We start from the raw sequence: 17,224 nt of genomic DNA on the forward strand, positions 1-17,224 counted from the left end.
CAACTTCTAATTTTGGGTTTTGCCTTCAACTGAATGCAAACAAAAAAAGAAGAAAGATTATATTATTGCATTTAGGGGTGGATGTTATGGACTTCAAGTTTTATCACGATATTCTGTGGTATCATCATGATAACCATAAAAGTTACGTTACCTATTCATTACTTCTTCTGTAGATGACTGTATGGCTGCAACTGTGTGTCGCAGCAATAGTTGACACGCAGACACAAATGCTGCTCTTGAAAAATGTTCCTATTTCTAATACACGTCTTTAGGACATGAAGTACGATTTGTATCACTGAAATGCACACACTAATTGGATTTAATTGTATTTTTGAACTTATTTATATATTTTTATGCTCATGCTGATCAAACAGCAGAGAAAATAAATAGTGAAACTAGCAATCTAGACAATATAGACAGTTCTGGAAGCTTTTTAACATCTGTTGGAATTTATTGTGAGAACAATAAATCCAAATTTTTATCATAAAAAAACATGTTGTGATAATGATAAATGCTACAATAAATGCTCACTCCTAATTGGATCACATTATTATTAATTAAAATCTGGAAATAAAGAAAGCCACTTTAAAGTTGTTTTAATAAAACAATAAGTTTTCTTTTCTAAAAAAAAAAAAAATAAAAAAAAATTAAAGTCTCTAGTTAAACTGACTTTAATTTAGCATCAAACAGGGATACAGTTGTACAAACGACACTCTTCGGTGTGGAATTGGTTACAGACGGAAGAACAAAGCAAATTCCCCAAAAGCTCTTTTAGAGGAAATCATTTTCAAGAGACGCGTCCGGCTGCTGTTTCAGGTGCCGTCAACAGGAAGTGGATCTCTAGATTTGAAGTTTAGCGTATTAGAGGAAGGTTGCTCCTCTTGATGTCTTCATATTTAGTCACATTTTGCAAAATTGCAAAAATGTTCCACTTATGCTACAGGTGATCCATAAAGAGACTGAGTTTTTAGTTACGCAAACTGTGCTAATCATGCTGAGCGCAAAGCTAATTAAACAGCTTAAAATGTAATTTTGTCTTTGCTTTGAAACAGGTTTTACTGCGGAGCTGTGTGACGATGACTGCTCAGTCTCACACAATCTGTTCTATCCTGCCTCTGGTTCAAATGTAAATAATGATGGATAAGAGAAAGAAGTCTGTACATTTCCAATAAATTAATAAGAGATTAAGAAAATCTAACAATCCAAAAAGTAAAGCCGAGCTTTTTTCCTCATTAGCATTAAGCTACTTTGAATGAATGTATAGGATACATACATAGCCCATAACTAGATTCTGAAGTGTGCAAAAAGAAAAAAAGGAAGTGAGTTTTATTGTTTTAAGAGTAAAGGAAATACGTTTTCATTCTCTTAAGTGGGTTTTAGGAATCTTTCCCATAACCTTGACAGCGATTGTACATTTTCAGTGATGCAAAGAGAGCGCTCTTTAACTCATCTTTTTTAACATATATTAAATTATTCGAGAGAAAAAGGTACCTGCCATAATCAGAACCAGAAATTCACAAAATTAATGAAGCGTGCAACTCTATTTTAAAGAAACTGAGACACTTTGACTGACAGGCTCTGTTTCTAGTTACATGATGAGGACATTTCAGTCACAAATAAGATCAGAATTAGTTTACACACACACAAACTAGGGGGCTGGGTACGTGGAAAAGTAAACATTGAGAACCCAGTTGTGCCGCTTTAAGGTGATTAATTGTGCAACTGGACAGGAATTTCCCTGCCTGAACTCTTCGTTAGCGTCAACAATCATTTCCACGGAAACAATTTGAAGCGAATGAAGGCACATTCAGACTCTGTCAGCGCGATTAAGCTTAATGCCTTCTCCATTTTTCTGTTGCGCGGACGTCCATCGTTTGAGTAATCTGGCCTCTTTTACTTGCCCAAAAATGCATCTGCGACACTTTTAGCTTTATAAAAAAAATTAAAATTGCCTCATCATTTCAACTTGACCTCCTAAGAGTTTTAGCGTCATATCTACTCGTCATGTTTCCTGCAACTCTCTAAATTGTCTCAAAAGTAGAGGTGGAAAAAAAAGTGATGCAAAGAATCAGAGCGGCAAACAAACAAAAGCCGACAAACAAAAAGCTCTTAAAGGGGCCAGAAATAGCTATTTTTCTTTTTGAAACATTAAAGCCTTCAGCAATAAAATGTTAAAATAAGGGAAATAAATTAATTCTGCAGTCTTCAAGCAACAAGGATGATCTAGTATAGTAAATCCTCACCTCTGTAGTCTACCCAGAATGTTTTAAATCAAGGTTCAAAATCCTACATCTGCAGCGCTTTTAATACTTTTCATGACAGAGAATCCCACATGTCTGATAAGTTTAGATTCCAGAGACAAAAACGGGGAAAATCTGGGTTAAAATATTGCTGCCACTTAGGTAACTTCTGCCTGAGAGCTGGACTGAGGCTAAGATTTGAGCTGCCTAAGGAAACTACGACTGGGGCTGCACATTGTAGTGAAACATCTAGAGCTCCCCCCATTGACTGAAAGGAAAAACTGCAAGCAGAAAACTAAAAAACCCAGAACATTAGGAAAAAGGTTGAACTTTTGAACATAAATTTAAAGACTGAAGAACCTATGGTCGAGTTCAAGATGTTAGAAAACTTCAAAAGTGGAAAAAACATTTTTTAAATTGACATTGGAAAATCTGTGACAGTCTAAATTGTGCTAAGCAAAATAAATAGGAATGTTAAAAAAACACACACACAAGCATAGGGGGAAAAAAAAAATCAATCATCAACTTTACAACCTGGACGTGAAGCCCAAACGCGTTCATTAAAAGAACCAAGAAATAAATCAGGATGGTTTTACATGGTTCCTCCCTGGCCAGGATGTCATCATGTTATTATTACAGGAAAAATTAAATGCAACCTGAGGGGGAAAACAAAAAAAAATCATAATTACTCTGCCTCTTCCAATTCATCCAGCACTCTGACTGAATATGCAAAATCTGATGCATGAACTGGGCAAGTGGCTACAAGAAGTGTGAGGCAGGCAGCCAGACAGTAGTGAAACTAACAGCTGCACTCATTCCTGGGGTTCTTGGCTTGATGTTTGGTTATGGGAGGGGCCTAAACTTGTGTGTGTGTGTGTGTGTGTGTGTGTGTGTGTGTGTGTGTGGTCGGTCAGAGAGCAGCATCGGGTTAAACACTTGTGTTATGCAACAGGTTCAGGGACGGTGTATCTTGCAGTTAGCGCAGGATGAGAGCAAGAACGCATAAGGAAACTCTTGAATTACCGCTAATGGGCAGAGAGCTGCCAAAACAAAGTGCTGCTCTGTCAGATGAACCTTTTTTTTTCTTTTTTTTTTTTGGAAAGTGGGGATTTCCAACACTTCAGCACCAAACAGTCAGTAAAAGGGAGGAAAAGGAAGCAGGGAGAGCAAAACAGCAGCAACATAGAAGAGAAACTGAGAGCATGCAGCTTCCTGCAGCTCTGGAAAGACCCTTTCCAATAAATAAGCGCCATTTCCACGCCTAGCGTCTTCGCCAAGTCCCTCGTACTCAGCAGTCTCTTGTATGAACAGTATTTTTTTTTACTTCTCAATGTTTTGAGGTGGTTTGGACAGGTACTGCAAAGAGTCACACAAGTTCTTCCGCTTTGACGGAGCGTTCTTTCAGTTTTGATGCATTTGACAAATTCGGGAGAAACCAGCTGGTGGCTTGAAATTACACAGTCTTTGCCGTCAACAACAGCATGAGCAGAGCGTCCACTTCCATCCAATTTCTAAAGCTGCCATTTGCACTAACGTCTAGGAGGCAGACATGTTTTGAATTAATTGTGTATCACGCTTTCTATATTTTCCTGTATATTTTGCACAGAAAAACATGTGGGTGTAAACGCGAGGAAACGAAGCATATTTTGTGAAACACAAGCCGTCACTCTTGATGTGCACCTGATTTGCTTAGTGTGCGTTTAGTGTGAAGAAGATGTAGGTGAATTACAGCTTCAGCACGGGGTACATTACCTTTAGGTGCTCCCTTTTCTTTTCTTTTTTCATATTTAAAGATCAGCTGACCACCAGAGGAGTTAGATTTCATTATGTACAACCAGCAAATAATTAGAAAAGATTGTGAAGTTGAGAATTTCGTGCCTGGAATGTAAAATAACTAAGAAAAATTCAAATAAACAAAAAGATGAGTACTAAAAAAAAAAAAAAAAAAAAGACTGACATGGGGTTAAATGTGCTTAATGGAAGATTAATGTGAATCTTAACATGGGAATATTACAACTGGCTGATGAGTCAAGAAATGTTTTTGATTTTAATATCAATACACAAAATTTCTATGTGCAAATCCGTTAAACTATAGCAACCCTTAAGTGGACCAATGGGAAAACTTTCAATATTCTCCAAAAGGTATTCAGCACATTTCACAAGCATAAAGAAACCTAATCAGTATTGATCATAGAGCACACGCAAATACGCCAAGTAGCTACACATGTGCAAGCAGGACAGACAAGCATGTAGGATCATTTGGACTAGAAAATGTCGTTAATGAACTGGACTCTTAATAATGTAGGCAAATACAGCACAAGGAGGGATGATCTAAGCGGCTGACGCTGTCGCAGATGGGATTGCGAAGCTCGAAAAGTCTAATCAAAGGACAATTGCGTCTATTTTGTTAGTGGGAGACAGATCAATGAACGTCACAATAGTAAGTAAAATGATCAACCTCAGCCACATCCATTTCATCATCAAAGGCAATCAGCTGCAAGAGAGAAAGTATAGGAGGCAGACAGTTAGTAGAGCTCGTTAGTGAGTTGAAGCTCCCGTCACACGTGTGCACATGGAAAGCTTTTTAACAACAACAAAAAGAAAAAACAAACATACGGTGACTTCCGCGATTATAGGCACCTGTGGCAAAAATGTGTAAAAAAAAAATAAAATCCTTCAAATATTTAAAAAAAAAAAGTAACTTGAACCAATTTATCCAAGAAACCTGATTTTACTGAAAGAATAAACATTCTCTATTGAACATACTTGAAGGTTGGATTTTCCTCTTTTCTTGTGAGTTTGATCTTATGCCTCTACAATAAAACACAAATATGTAAAGGCTTTTCACACATCGTAACCACGGCCACCAATAAGTGCAGAAGGAACTGAAACATGTCAAGTTAGTAGATGACATTAGCTCATCTATGACTAATTAACGTAGAAAAAGACAGAGGAAATAATTGTTCTTGCAGAGTTTTTCCAAACATTTTGGGCACGTTGTAAAAACACAGAATCTTTCTGAGTATTTTTAGTCAAGTTTCTAGTGCAAATATAAAACTTCAGTTGAAATAAGACAAAACTAACTTACAAGTAACTTTTCAGCAAGAAACAGGAGCTTGTTTCAAATCAATAATTCCTTAATATTGATGGAAAAGTACTTGGAAAAACATGAGGAGAATGTCTTGTTATAAGTGAAATAATCTGGAAAAATAACTTGTTCATCAATATTAAGGAATTAATAACTTAAAACAAACATATCTCTTGCTGTACAGTTATGTGTAAATTAGTTTTGTCTTATTTCAAATGTACTAAGACATTTGGATTAGAAAGCAGACAAAATTTACTTGGTAAGATTTTGTGTTTTTGCAGCTTGAGAATTTTCTGGAGGGGTGTGAAATAAGTGATGATATATTTTGATAGTAATCTACTAAATGTAACCTTTTCTGTTACGTCAAATTAAAAATGTTGCCCTTCATTAAAACCAAACTCGATCCCAAAACCAGGAGATCAGATTCATGCTGTAGAGATCTGCTTCTGCGTTAAGAGAAATTAATGTTAATGAGAGCAACCTGTTTTCCTGCAGTCTGTCCAAAAATATGGAGAAACTGGAGACTTTGTGCAAAATGAAGTGCAAACTGATCAAAATGAGAACATCCAAATGTCTGTTATGTTATTAAACTTTTAGGGGCTATGCTACATAAAATAGAAAACCTGATAAAGCGATTATCTAAAAGTTGCCAAATCAAATTACAAAGTTCCTGAAGTAAATTCAGACCCAGTGACTAATTTCTAAATCCTATTTTATGCACTAAGTATATTTATGTACTTAGTGCATATAAAAACTTAGTATAAAGTTACTTTGTGTTAGTACAAAGATCTTTAGCAGCAAATGAATGTTATGAACCAAGCATGTTGTTAATAATGTTAATGATGCTAATTCTTATCCTCTGTGTGTCGTCTTGCTGTTCAGAACAAGTTATTTCTGTAGGATGTAATCCATTTTTTAGTGCAAATTTATCCCCTCAACTCCCAAAACAGAAATATTCAAACTACAAAGTTAGAGTTGTATCCAACCTGTAGCAGCTGCAGAGATTTTAAACGTATTCTGTACAAGCTAATAAAATTATTCCTGTGCACTAGTCAAGCTCTTGGTGAAACAAAACTGGAAAGAAGTCAGACCTTCTAGTCTCATGTTACCGTTTTAGTCAAGCGACAGAACAGAAACAAGGCTTGGCGTACCTTCACCCCGTAGCCCCGATCTTTGGTCATCATTTCCCTGAGCGTCTGCAGCACTTTGATGCACAGACGCTCCTCGTTCTCTTCCAGGAGCTGCTTGGTGTGTTTGATCAGCCTGGTTGCAGAGCGAGAGAAACAATCAGAAACATTTTGATATTGAGTGTCCAGCTGTAAACCAACGACAAGCAAACGAAGCAACATTCAATGGAAACAAAATGCGAGGCCAAATCAATGGTATAAAAAAAAAAAAAATAATAATTTGAAAAGAGAAATTTGTGTATGGGTTATTGTCAACAACAGCAAGGGGAGAACACGTAGGAATGAAAGATTAGTTTCATACCGCGGAGCAAATCGCAAATAAAAACAGTTATGTTTTTAAAGGCTTAAAGCAGACGAGTCAAACTCGAGGCCTGGGGGCCAAATCCGACTTAGTGTGTGTTTAAATATTGTTTTATTAATTGCTGCGTTTCTGTTTCCAATGAGCACAAAACCTTGTCAATATTCTGCATTTCCATTAAATAAGAAACACTGTTAAAACACGATAAGTCATTAAAACATATCCCACGCTCTCATACTCCTATCACTTTCTGTCGTCTTTTTCATGCTCCAGTGTCAACATTCGGTTGTTGATCACGTGACTCACGTGTGACAAAAAAAAAAAAAAAAAAAAAAAGTGTTTCCATTTCAGTTTGGCAAAATAAACCAATTCCAACACGGCCTAAAAAACCCCACCTCATTCTGGCAGCAAAACTTTCAATCATAAAACAAAAATTGCAGCGTTTCATATGAATGTGAGATGAAGTTTGATGTTGTTTGATTTGAAGAATTACTTAGCAAATCCAGTTGTCTACTCTTATTTTAAAAGTATTTTAAATGTTTAAATGTCCTTTGAGGACATTCAGGATCTTGATACGGTCCAAACTAAAAATGAGTTTGTCAATTAAAGTCCGAATATGACCATACTGAGAGTTGGCTTTGCTTTGACGTCTAGCTTTACTTTGAATGCCTTTTTTTATGTAAAGACTTTACTCTTAATTAACATACTAAAGTGGCTTCTATAGTAAATCATGGACTTTCGTAACACTACTAACACCAAGTTTCTTCTGCTCCAGTGGTTGAAAACTGGGCCAAACATTAAATACCATACAGGCTGAGCCACAACGGTACCATTTATGCTAACAGTTCCTGGAAAATCCTTCGTTTGGTCCAAAATGTCAGGCTGAGCGCCGACTGGTACTGCTGAACGAAAACCCAGTTTTTTTCTTCCTGTGAAGTTCAGACTCTGATTCTAAATCCTTCTAATCACATGCAAAGCTCTTAATGGCCAAGCTTAGACTTGCATGTAACCGTTTATTGTTCTCCGAACAAGAATCCTTCACTCCGACAATCCCGCCCAACTATTTCATCCCAGAGTTTATAGCGGTAGCATCAGAGGAACAGATTTTAGTTTCAGGATCCTCTCCCACCAAACTGGCAACTTGTTTCGGTTCGATGGCAAATACATCCTCGAAGGAAGGTTTTATGTCAACAAACTTCCTGTTGCAGATTTTTGTAAAAAATTCAAAGATGTCGTGTTTTTTTCAAAAGCTCAGGTAATATTTGTGGCTCTAATGCTGTTTTAATTAGCAGCGGGGGACAAAAAAGGCTTCTGGATTGGATGGGTAAAGTTAATCAACATGTTAATTTTCTAACATCCTGAGAAAGAATGTTAGGAAATTAAACTGAATAAATACAATTTGCATAGTTGGATTTCTTAACACTTCATTAAATGAAAAGTCTGCAACTTCCTGAGTTGGTCACTTAGTAAAAAAGAAGGAAAACCTACAATCATGCTGTTATTGTGGGATGTTGCGCAACAAGCTGGTGCAGTTGGACAAATGACAAAATTACAAACATTACATAATCTAAACTGAATTGCACTTCTTACCCATAGAAACCATCTCATTGAGTTGTGCAATAAAATCAGAGCTACTGTAGCTAAAACCGTTCAATGCAGCAAAACGAAACATTCAAAATGAGCCCGACGCACAACTCCTATCAAAACTCGAGGCTCACTTTGATATGAATCCTCCACTTTCACATTTCCTGCGAGCGTCCGTGTTCTCGGGGAAGAGCAGCTCGGGGCGATGGAGGACGTCCACCAGGACGGAGAGCTCGGCTTGGACCAGCGGCCTGAGTCGATCCTCCAGAGCGGAAACGATGTCCTGCAGAGCGTGGCCGTAACGCCACAAGAGGAAAGTTATCGAAAAGGAACCGGCAGTGAATTAAACAAGAATGTCTAAAGATGTAGCGTCATGTCGACGTTTTACAATTTTATTTTTAGCTAAATTTTACATTTTAGAAAAACTCTTCTTACAAGTAATGTATGGCAAGTTACTAAATCTGGTTTTTGACACCATATGTAGAGTTAATATGCACACCTTTCAATGCTTCACCAATGCACTCCTTGCGTTTCCATAGTTCTTTGTGATGTCAGCACGCCCAGGGCGGCCATCTTGCTCAACAAGCCTGTTTTACAGCCCCTATTTATTTGGATTTTGAATTCAGGTCAATTCTGTGATGGATTATTCGGGCCGGGCTAACACTGTTTATTTTATATTATGTGAGTAAAGTTATAATATTAGAAGAATGAAGTAATTTTATGATTACTCCAACACTAAAAAACTAAATTTAATTCACGAGTGTTGAGCATGTTGTGATGTTATGCTTTGGTATCAGATTTACAGATAATACTTCATAGAAATAATTAATCTTTTAACACATCAGTGCCAAAGTATGAAGTATTATCAGCAGCTGGACTTTGGAATGACGCAGTGCTTGGAAGAAAGAACCAGCTGGACTGAGCTGGTCCTGTCAAAACTTACTTTGGTAACAGCTAAACTGCAAGTCAACACTTTTATGTACATGGAGTCTACAAAAGCAAAAACTTTAATGTTTTATCATTCTAGCTGCAGGTTTAGGTCGTTATTAAATGAGCCATCTGATTAGGACGTAAGAAAACCAAAAAACACTAAATGTGCAGCTGGGAAATGACAGAAGGGAGAAGCATTAAGTGAAGACAATTAAAACCAGAGGAAATGTACTGTCTGGGAGGAGGTCGGTGACTAACCAGAGTCTGCTCTGAGCATCATAACAGAACAGGCCAGAGCTCCTGTCACGATAGGGTCTGTTTTCTTTATCAGGAAACGAATGAATGCCTCCGCCAAGCAGAGTTTCCTGTCTGTGTCCCGGATAACAGCTGATCTGAACCAGGGAGGTCACTGACTGTGTTTTTCTTGTTTTTTCTTCTTTTTTTTTTTGCACACTTCCAGTGAATTTTTGAGTCATGCTTTGCAAGTAATTGGGTGTAGCAACTTTTCCCATCACTGAAAGACCTATTTTTATGGTTGACTTGCGAGGCTACTTCTACAGAACCGTCCAGGAGACGGAGTTACGAAAAGCATGACGTCACTCCTGGGAAGTACCAACGTTCAAGTCTTAATTATTTACAGGTGGCCCAGTCAGACTACTCAACAGGAACCACGGCTGCCGGCTGAGATTTTTGTTGTTGTTTTTTTCTACTATGTTTGATCTCCAGGCTCAAACTGAGGCAGAAACATGTTGCTTTTGTTCCCCTGTATGGACTAGAAGATTAAAGATAAAATAGTAACAAAAAATACGATTGTGGTTCTCAAAAGTATTAACATGATAAAGCCATAATTTGAGAATTAAAATGTTGAGACCATAGTAAATTATATCCAAACTTTTTTCCACTTTTACATCTGTAAAAAAAAAAAAATAAAAAATTAGGAAGTACATTAAGCTGATGAAGAAATACTTTCTCAAAACATCTTTCCGTGTAATTTTAGTTTTCAATCTTCTTTAAAAGCATCTCCCCACATTTTGACTGGGTATTAAATCATAACTTCACCTTCCAAACCTTCTCCAATGTTTTTTTTTTTTTTTTTTTGTGGGCTCTAGTGTCCCTTATATGACAGTAGGCTGACAGGAAGGGGAAAGGAGAGGGGGGAAGACATGCGGCAAACGTTGGCCGGGTCCGGGAATCGAACCCGCGACCCCCGCGTTGAGGACTGAAGGCCTCCAAATGTGGGTCACGCTATCCCCTACGCCACCACAACACGCCCCGTTTTTTTTTTTTTTATTATGGTGTTGAACTCTTTCAGATCTCTCCAGGTAAATTTTCTGTTTGATTTAGTTCAGGCCATTTCAAAATTTAAGTTTGGCAAAGACAACCTTTTGTCAATTTTGCTTCAGTTGTTACTTTTTGATGCATTTAGACAAATAATAATAATAATAATAATAATAATAATAATAATAATAACATCCCAACTCCTTTTGGAGGAGTGTAAGTGGATGGCATAATGCTGCCACCACTGTGTTTTATTGTGGGTGTGGCTCTTTTCTTTTTTGTTTCTGTGACAAGTTTCCCTTCTGGAATTGTGGCTCGAAGGTAACAAACACATTTTCCCTCAAGTATTAGGGAGATTTTAACCAGGCCTGGATGTTTCCTGTGAAAGGAAAAGCTTCTGTTTTTCACGCTCCCTACTCCACCCAGTTAATCCCAAAAATTATTAATACCTTAGATTTTCATTTAGCCAAGACGAGAGGAAATGAGATCAAAATATTAGAAAACGAAGTTAAAGAAAACTACAAAAACAAATAATTATCTATGGCCATCTCGAAAAACAGCAAAAATATATATTTATTGGTATCACAGCAATCCAATCATGAGCTGATGGGCTTTTGTATGTTTTTGCCGATGTATTTTCACAATCCAGCTGAGCCACACTGTTAATATTTCTTTGATTCAGAGGGAAGAGGCTGTGAAATTAACTGATCACTTTAAACCCAATTCTCCCAAGAGCATGAATCATTTTTAGCTGCACTGCAGATTCGTTTTGAAAAGGAGTGGTGTGGCTCAAGGACTTCAAAATTTTAAAGAAATCTGTTATGACGGTCTCCAAGGATAAACCACAACAGATCCAAAAACACAAACTCTTCCCAAGTATTTTTTAGTCTAGTTTCTTGGGCAACTAGAGTGGACTTGAAACTAGGCAGAAGAATTCAATTACAAGTAACCTTTCAGCAAAATACTTCCATAATATTGATGGAAATTATTCTTTTGCTTTTTTTGTTCTTTCCACATTTTCTCCGTCTGAGCTGCTAGGCAACATTTCAGGCCCAAAATGCAAGCTATGCTACCAACCTGCAGCTTTTCAATGATGTTCCGGTAGTCTTTGGAGGCGCAGAGGCTCGACTCTCGCCTGGACGTGTTCTTAGCCGACTGCTTCCAGTTGAGCAGCGTCTTCTGGACCACGTTATTGGGCTTGACGAACAAGTTGTTCACCTGACTGTCGAGGTCCACCGGGATGGCGATCGCTCTGCTCTTGGCTGGGGAAGGCAGATGGAGGCGGCGACTTTAACAAGTCTGACGCGGAGAGCGGCGGCGGCAAGCGTCGCGTTTAGCTACTCACCCACGTCTGAAAGCACCTTGATGCACCCTTCCACCGAGTGCTTCTGGGCCGGGTTCAGCCAGTTACAGTGGTAGACCCTGAACACTCCCTGCAGCAGCTGTACAAACACTGGCTGACGGGTCTGTAAGGCAAAGACAAAATCGAATCAAGGTAGAAATCATGGCAGAATGAGGACAGGAGACGCAGGGATCCAAGTAGGAAGAATAAATCAGTAAGTACTACAAGTGTTTGTACCGCTGGAACGTCACAATACTACCTCAAGATGTCATCGGGTTTTATTGACATTTTACACAATGGATCAACACAAGGTAATAAATAGTTGTGAAGTGGAAGGAAAATAACTGTTTATATGTATATAAAAATGTGAGGCATGTATCTGCCAACCCTCTTTATGCTGAACACCCTAAATAAAATTCAGTGCATTCAGAAGTCCCCTGTTTAGAGTTCAGGTGCGTCTCATTTATGCTTTGGACCTTCCACAATAACTCTTTTTAAAAAAAAACTTTATTTATCAATTTTCACAGCATATTTTTTTTACAGCATTCAGGTTTTATACAACGCTGTCTTTCTTAACATACATAACCCCTACAGGAAACACAAAAAAGGAAAAAAAAGAAAACAGAAAGAAAAAAGAAAAGACAGATGAAAATGTAAAAGATCTGTTCATAGCTGACTAAAAGAATATAGCAGTAGTTTGGTTATGATGAGACACTCATCTTGAATGTTTCCATGTATTGTAAAAATGGCTGCCATGCCTTAATAAATTTAGCAGCACCTCATCTTTTCTAAATGCAAAAACCTCATGAGCTCTGAAAGCCACTGTTCATCTCTTTCCACCTCAAAAGTATCAAACGTCTCGCAGTCAACGTGGCAAAAGCTACCGTATTTGGATTATACTTGGAGAGGAAAATATTCGGGGGAATGACTCCAAAAACTGCAGTTAGAGCAGAAGGTTCAAATGCAACGTTGTATATTTCTGAGAATGTATTGAACATAGACGTCCAACAGGTGTGAAGTTCTGAACACGCCCAAAAAGTGTGAATAAGGGAGCCGACTTCTGATCTGCATCGGTTACATAAGGGATCAGTCCCTGGATAAAACTTAGCTAGCTTTTCATTAGGGATATGCAACCGGTGCAGGACTTTGAACTGAAGGAGCCCGTGTCCAGCGCATATTGAAGAGGAGTGAACCCTGTGGAGAATGGATTGCCAGAGCTCATCTTTTAATCATCTGCAAGATCTTTCTCCCAATGCAACTTAATAATGGAGAGAGAAGGAGATCACAATAACTCTTAACTGTGGCTACAAAAATTAGAAGCAGCAGCTAATGTCTTAAATACAGACAGTTTATCTCCCCCCCCCTTACAATATTTGTATTAAATTTCTACAAAAGAATGACACTTTCAGATTTGTTTTCCTCATCACTGGGTAAGTATGTGAGCTTGTTTTTTTATTTAACACCATTTTCTATTTGAAAATGTTAAGTTTATCCAAAAATAGAGATAAAATTTGGGTTCTTTAAAAATGACAGTAAATGTTCTAAAGTTGATATTTATCTACATTTCTAAGATATCTTTATTCAAGGTCTAAATCCAAATCTGATGCAAGACTTGAAATTTGTTGTTCCCATATGCTCTTGTTTCCAGGCTGACTGAGGTCGGCAGAAAATGACGCAGAAAGTTTCATCTTCAGATTTGAAGACTCGCAGGACAAATTTCACTGAAAGATGGTTCTAAAAAAGTAAACACCACCGCACTTTTCAGATTGTCATTTGTAAAAAAGGCGTCATATAAGCCATGTACTTCCTTCCACTTCACAGTTATGGCCTCCTTTATGTTGCAATGTAATGTTGTGGTTGTAATGAAACATTTTTAAGGAACATGATTCATTTTTTGGTAAAGATGCACCGATCCACGATTTTCACTTCTGATACCGATATCTGAGTGTTGTGTTGGCTGATACCGATCAGGTACAAAAAAGCAGCGCTGAATTGACTAAAAACATTTGTTTCTTTTTTTTTTCCCAAATGTTGATATTAATGTACTTGACTGAAATTTTATTTGATAACTTAGCACTTTTATATCACACTTAAACACCCCAACAGCTCCACAAGTTTGGCCAAACATATAAAAACAACAGCTTTAATTTTGTTTAATTAGGAGTACAGAAGCCAATGTGAAATAAAGAAACTGTGACTGACACAAACATTAGATTAACCACGTCGGTCAAACGTAGAAATAAACTGCATCAAACCTTCTTTCAAATGGTTCAGAAAGTGCAATTAGGATTTTTAAATGTAATGTAAAATTCATAAGAAAGCATGACATCACTCAGAGCACAAAGCATAGAATAAGACTGAATAGATTGGTTATTGGTGACAATGTGCCCAATCCACAATTATTTTTAAATACCAGGACGGATAGAGATATTAATATTGGATTGGTGCATCTCTTTTTTTTTTTTTTTCATCCACAACCAGAGGTTCTGAACTCAAAACATTTCAGGTCCATCACGCCAGCTGTTGATAATAACACAACATGTACAACAGACGCCTACTGACTACAAACGGTATCTATCTGCCAGCTGCCCAACAGTTCAATAAATACCTCCGTTATCTTTCCAAGAATGGCTGCCTGTCACAGGAGAAAAATCATGCATCACTAAACCTCTGCTCTGAGTTTTACAATGGTAGACATCCAGACTCATAGATTAAACATCAGGATATTCAGCAGGGAAAAAGCATTTCACACACACACACACACACACACACACACACACACACACACACACACACACACACACACACACACACACACACACACACACACACACACACACACACACACACACACACACACACACAAAAATACAGTTTCAGGGGATTTTTAAATCTTTGATTCCCAGGAAAACTCATGAGGACTCCAGACATGGATTACTATGAGGTCACCACATGGTAACAACGTTTCATATGCAGTACACGCCACATCCCACAACACCCTCGTGTTACACATTCAGATCTGGGAAGACGTCTATGTGCTGACTAAGCAGTGAAAAGTTGAAACTACAGCGAATGATTCTCAGCATTCAGACCCAGTGACTCAGCAACACACCCAAAAGGTTGGGAGTGGAGGAGGGGGTTGGAGACGGTGGTGGGAAGTTATCACTACTTACATACATATGGAAAGCCATCTGTGTAAAGGGAAAACAGTCAGCTTGAATGATATAAAGCACACGTGATGTGGGTCAGTTTGAAAGCTGCAGTTTGTAACTTTTGTTAAAAAATAAATATATATTTTTACATATTTGTTGAAACTGTCACTATATTGTAACAGTGCGGTTTGAGACAGATAAAATGTGGAAAAATATATGCCTTCACCCAGCGCTAACAAGAAACAACCAATCACAACGAGGAGGAGGAGGGTCTTAGCCCTGTCAATCACTCTCCATGTAGCGCTGCTCATTCCTCTTTGTGACCTCCCCATGCTTTCTGCTACAGTAGCAATCAGAGCATGTCATGAATGCTAAGGGTTGTTAGCGTAGCCACCGGTGGTGGCGGATAAACAGTTTCCTGTAACAATAAGTTGTTTTTCTGCTATTAGCAAGTACACAAGATTGATTGACAGCACTAAGACCCTCCCCCTGGCTCTGACTGGCTGTAGTTCTTCGGACAGCAACAGTAGCTCAGGGAGGATCTTTTCGCATTTTATCTGTCTCATGTAATACTGTCACGACCTGGTGACGGTTTTAACAAACATGTAAAACACTATATGAAAGTTGCACACCGCAGCTTTAAGGAGATTTTCTTTGACTGTATGCAACAACCTAAGAAACACACCTGCTCGTGTTATGTAAATCGAAAACCAGCCGTGTTAGCTTTCACTACCTGCAGGCTGGTGCTCTGGTCAGAGAAAGGAGAGCTGAAGAAACACGTGACGATGCTCATGACGGTTTCGGTTACGTAACGCTCCAGGATCGTATCCGCATGCTTCCTGTCGCTGGTGTTGTTGCACACCTGAGAAAGCACAGAGGAGAGAGATTAGCGTGAGGCAAGGCCACCAGATCCAACTTCCTGGATGGAGGAGACGGTTAACAAACGTGCACAGATTGCTTTGCGGACCTAAAAAAAAAAAAAAAATCTCCCAGAAGTTTATTCTCATTGTTTCAACAACGTCAAATAGTTTTTGGCTTACCCTGCAAATGTCCACCAAGAAGTTCTCAAACAGCTTCCACATGTGGTTGGATGTGTAAATCTCTTTCATCTCCACCTCGGTGTCCACATAGCAGTGGTTTAGGAAGTTGATATAGGCAATCTTCACCTGTCAGGATAAATCAAAGATTTTTATTAAGAAAATTAAGAAAAAGAGATTTATAGAAAGCAATACCATGCAGATATATAATTATTTTTCATCACACATTTAGATATGACTTATCCCTAAAAGGATATGACTTAGTGGCCTAATTATTAAATGCTAGATGGGAAAAAGAAAAAGCACATTTAGAGTGGAATAGAAAGCGCTTACAGCTCTTTCTTTATACAAATGAAATGAAATTTTTTGGGGTTATGTTACTGCGCAAGAAAGGAACTTTAGGGGAATTCGATAAACTTTGTCTTTTTATGAGTGAATTGGCAGGTACAGTCGTCAGAACGTGTGGTTATAGTGCACGTCAAGTGTGGTTGTAAAAAAAAAAAAAAGACACATTAGTGGTCGCTAACAGGAAAGAAAACCAGTCACAACGGCCCTGCGAAGGAGCAAAACGTAGAGAAGGCTTCAAAAAGTTGTTTCAGTTGCCTGTGTTGTGGTTTTACTTTCACAGCAGCGAGGATTAGCCTTTTTAATTCTCGAGAAGATGAAAAAGAAGCTCAGTTTCACCGTTCAAAATGCTCTGAATGTCAACTGAATCATGTTTCTCCTCCTTCTAATGCACTTGAACTCTTTTGAAACAATCATCATAAACTATAGTTGAAAAAAAAAAATGGAAACAATAACTGCAAAAACATCTCTACAAAAAGCAAGCAACTCCAGACACAACCTATCCGTCACATGTAAGAGGGTCAGACGTTAAAATCTGACCCTCTTTGGCAGCATTGGAGCCTTGAACCTTCTCATATCACAGCCGGAAAGATGTACAGCAAAGGTCATAAGAGAAAAAAAAACAACAACAAAAAAACTAGAAAATTGCATTTCATCCAGGACAAAGTGTCAATTTAGTGCAGAAGAGCTCCTATGACTGGTATTCCTTCAGGATCTGAGCGGCGATGACCAGCCTCTGGATC

At 38.1% G+C, this 17,224-nt stretch overlaps 1 protein-coding gene across 12 annotated transcripts in view; it reads right to left on the reverse strand.

The window, feature by feature from the left end:
- Window positions 1–17,224, reverse strand: part of itpr1b (inositol 1,4,5-trisphosphate receptor, type 1b) — a 109,893-nt gene that overhangs the window by 57,929 nt on the left and 34,740 nt on the right. For 4 of the 12 annotated variants that reach the window (XM_044121541.1, XM_044121537.1, XM_044121539.1 and 1 more), the window contains 8 exons: window positions 16,140–16,265; window positions 15,833–15,961; window positions 15,121–15,138; window positions 11,951–12,071; window positions 11,683–11,867; window positions 8,532–8,680; window positions 6,480–6,591; window positions 4,699–4,734 (listed from right to left, as the gene is read on the reverse strand). In XM_044121541.1, the coding sequence (XP_043977476.1) occupies window positions 4,699–4,734; window positions 6,480–6,591; window positions 8,532–8,680; window positions 11,683–11,867; window positions 11,951–12,071; window positions 15,121–15,138; window positions 15,833–15,961; window positions 16,140–16,265 (876 nt within the window). The remainder of the gene's footprint in view (window positions 1–4,698; window positions 4,735–6,479; window positions 6,592–8,531; window positions 8,681–11,682; window positions 11,868–11,950; window positions 12,072–15,120; window positions 15,139–15,832; window positions 15,962–16,139; window positions 16,266–17,224) is intronic. The other 8 variants (XM_044121547.1, XM_044121542.1, XM_044121538.1 and 5 more) reach the window with 3 other exon arrangements.

Source organism: Gambusia affinis, linkage group LG07, assembly GCF_019740435.1.
Source record: "Gambusia affinis linkage group LG07, SWU_Gaff_1.0, whole genome shotgun sequence".
Classification (NCBI taxonomy): Eukaryota; Metazoa; Chordata; class Actinopteri; order Cyprinodontiformes; family Poeciliidae; genus Gambusia; species Gambusia affinis.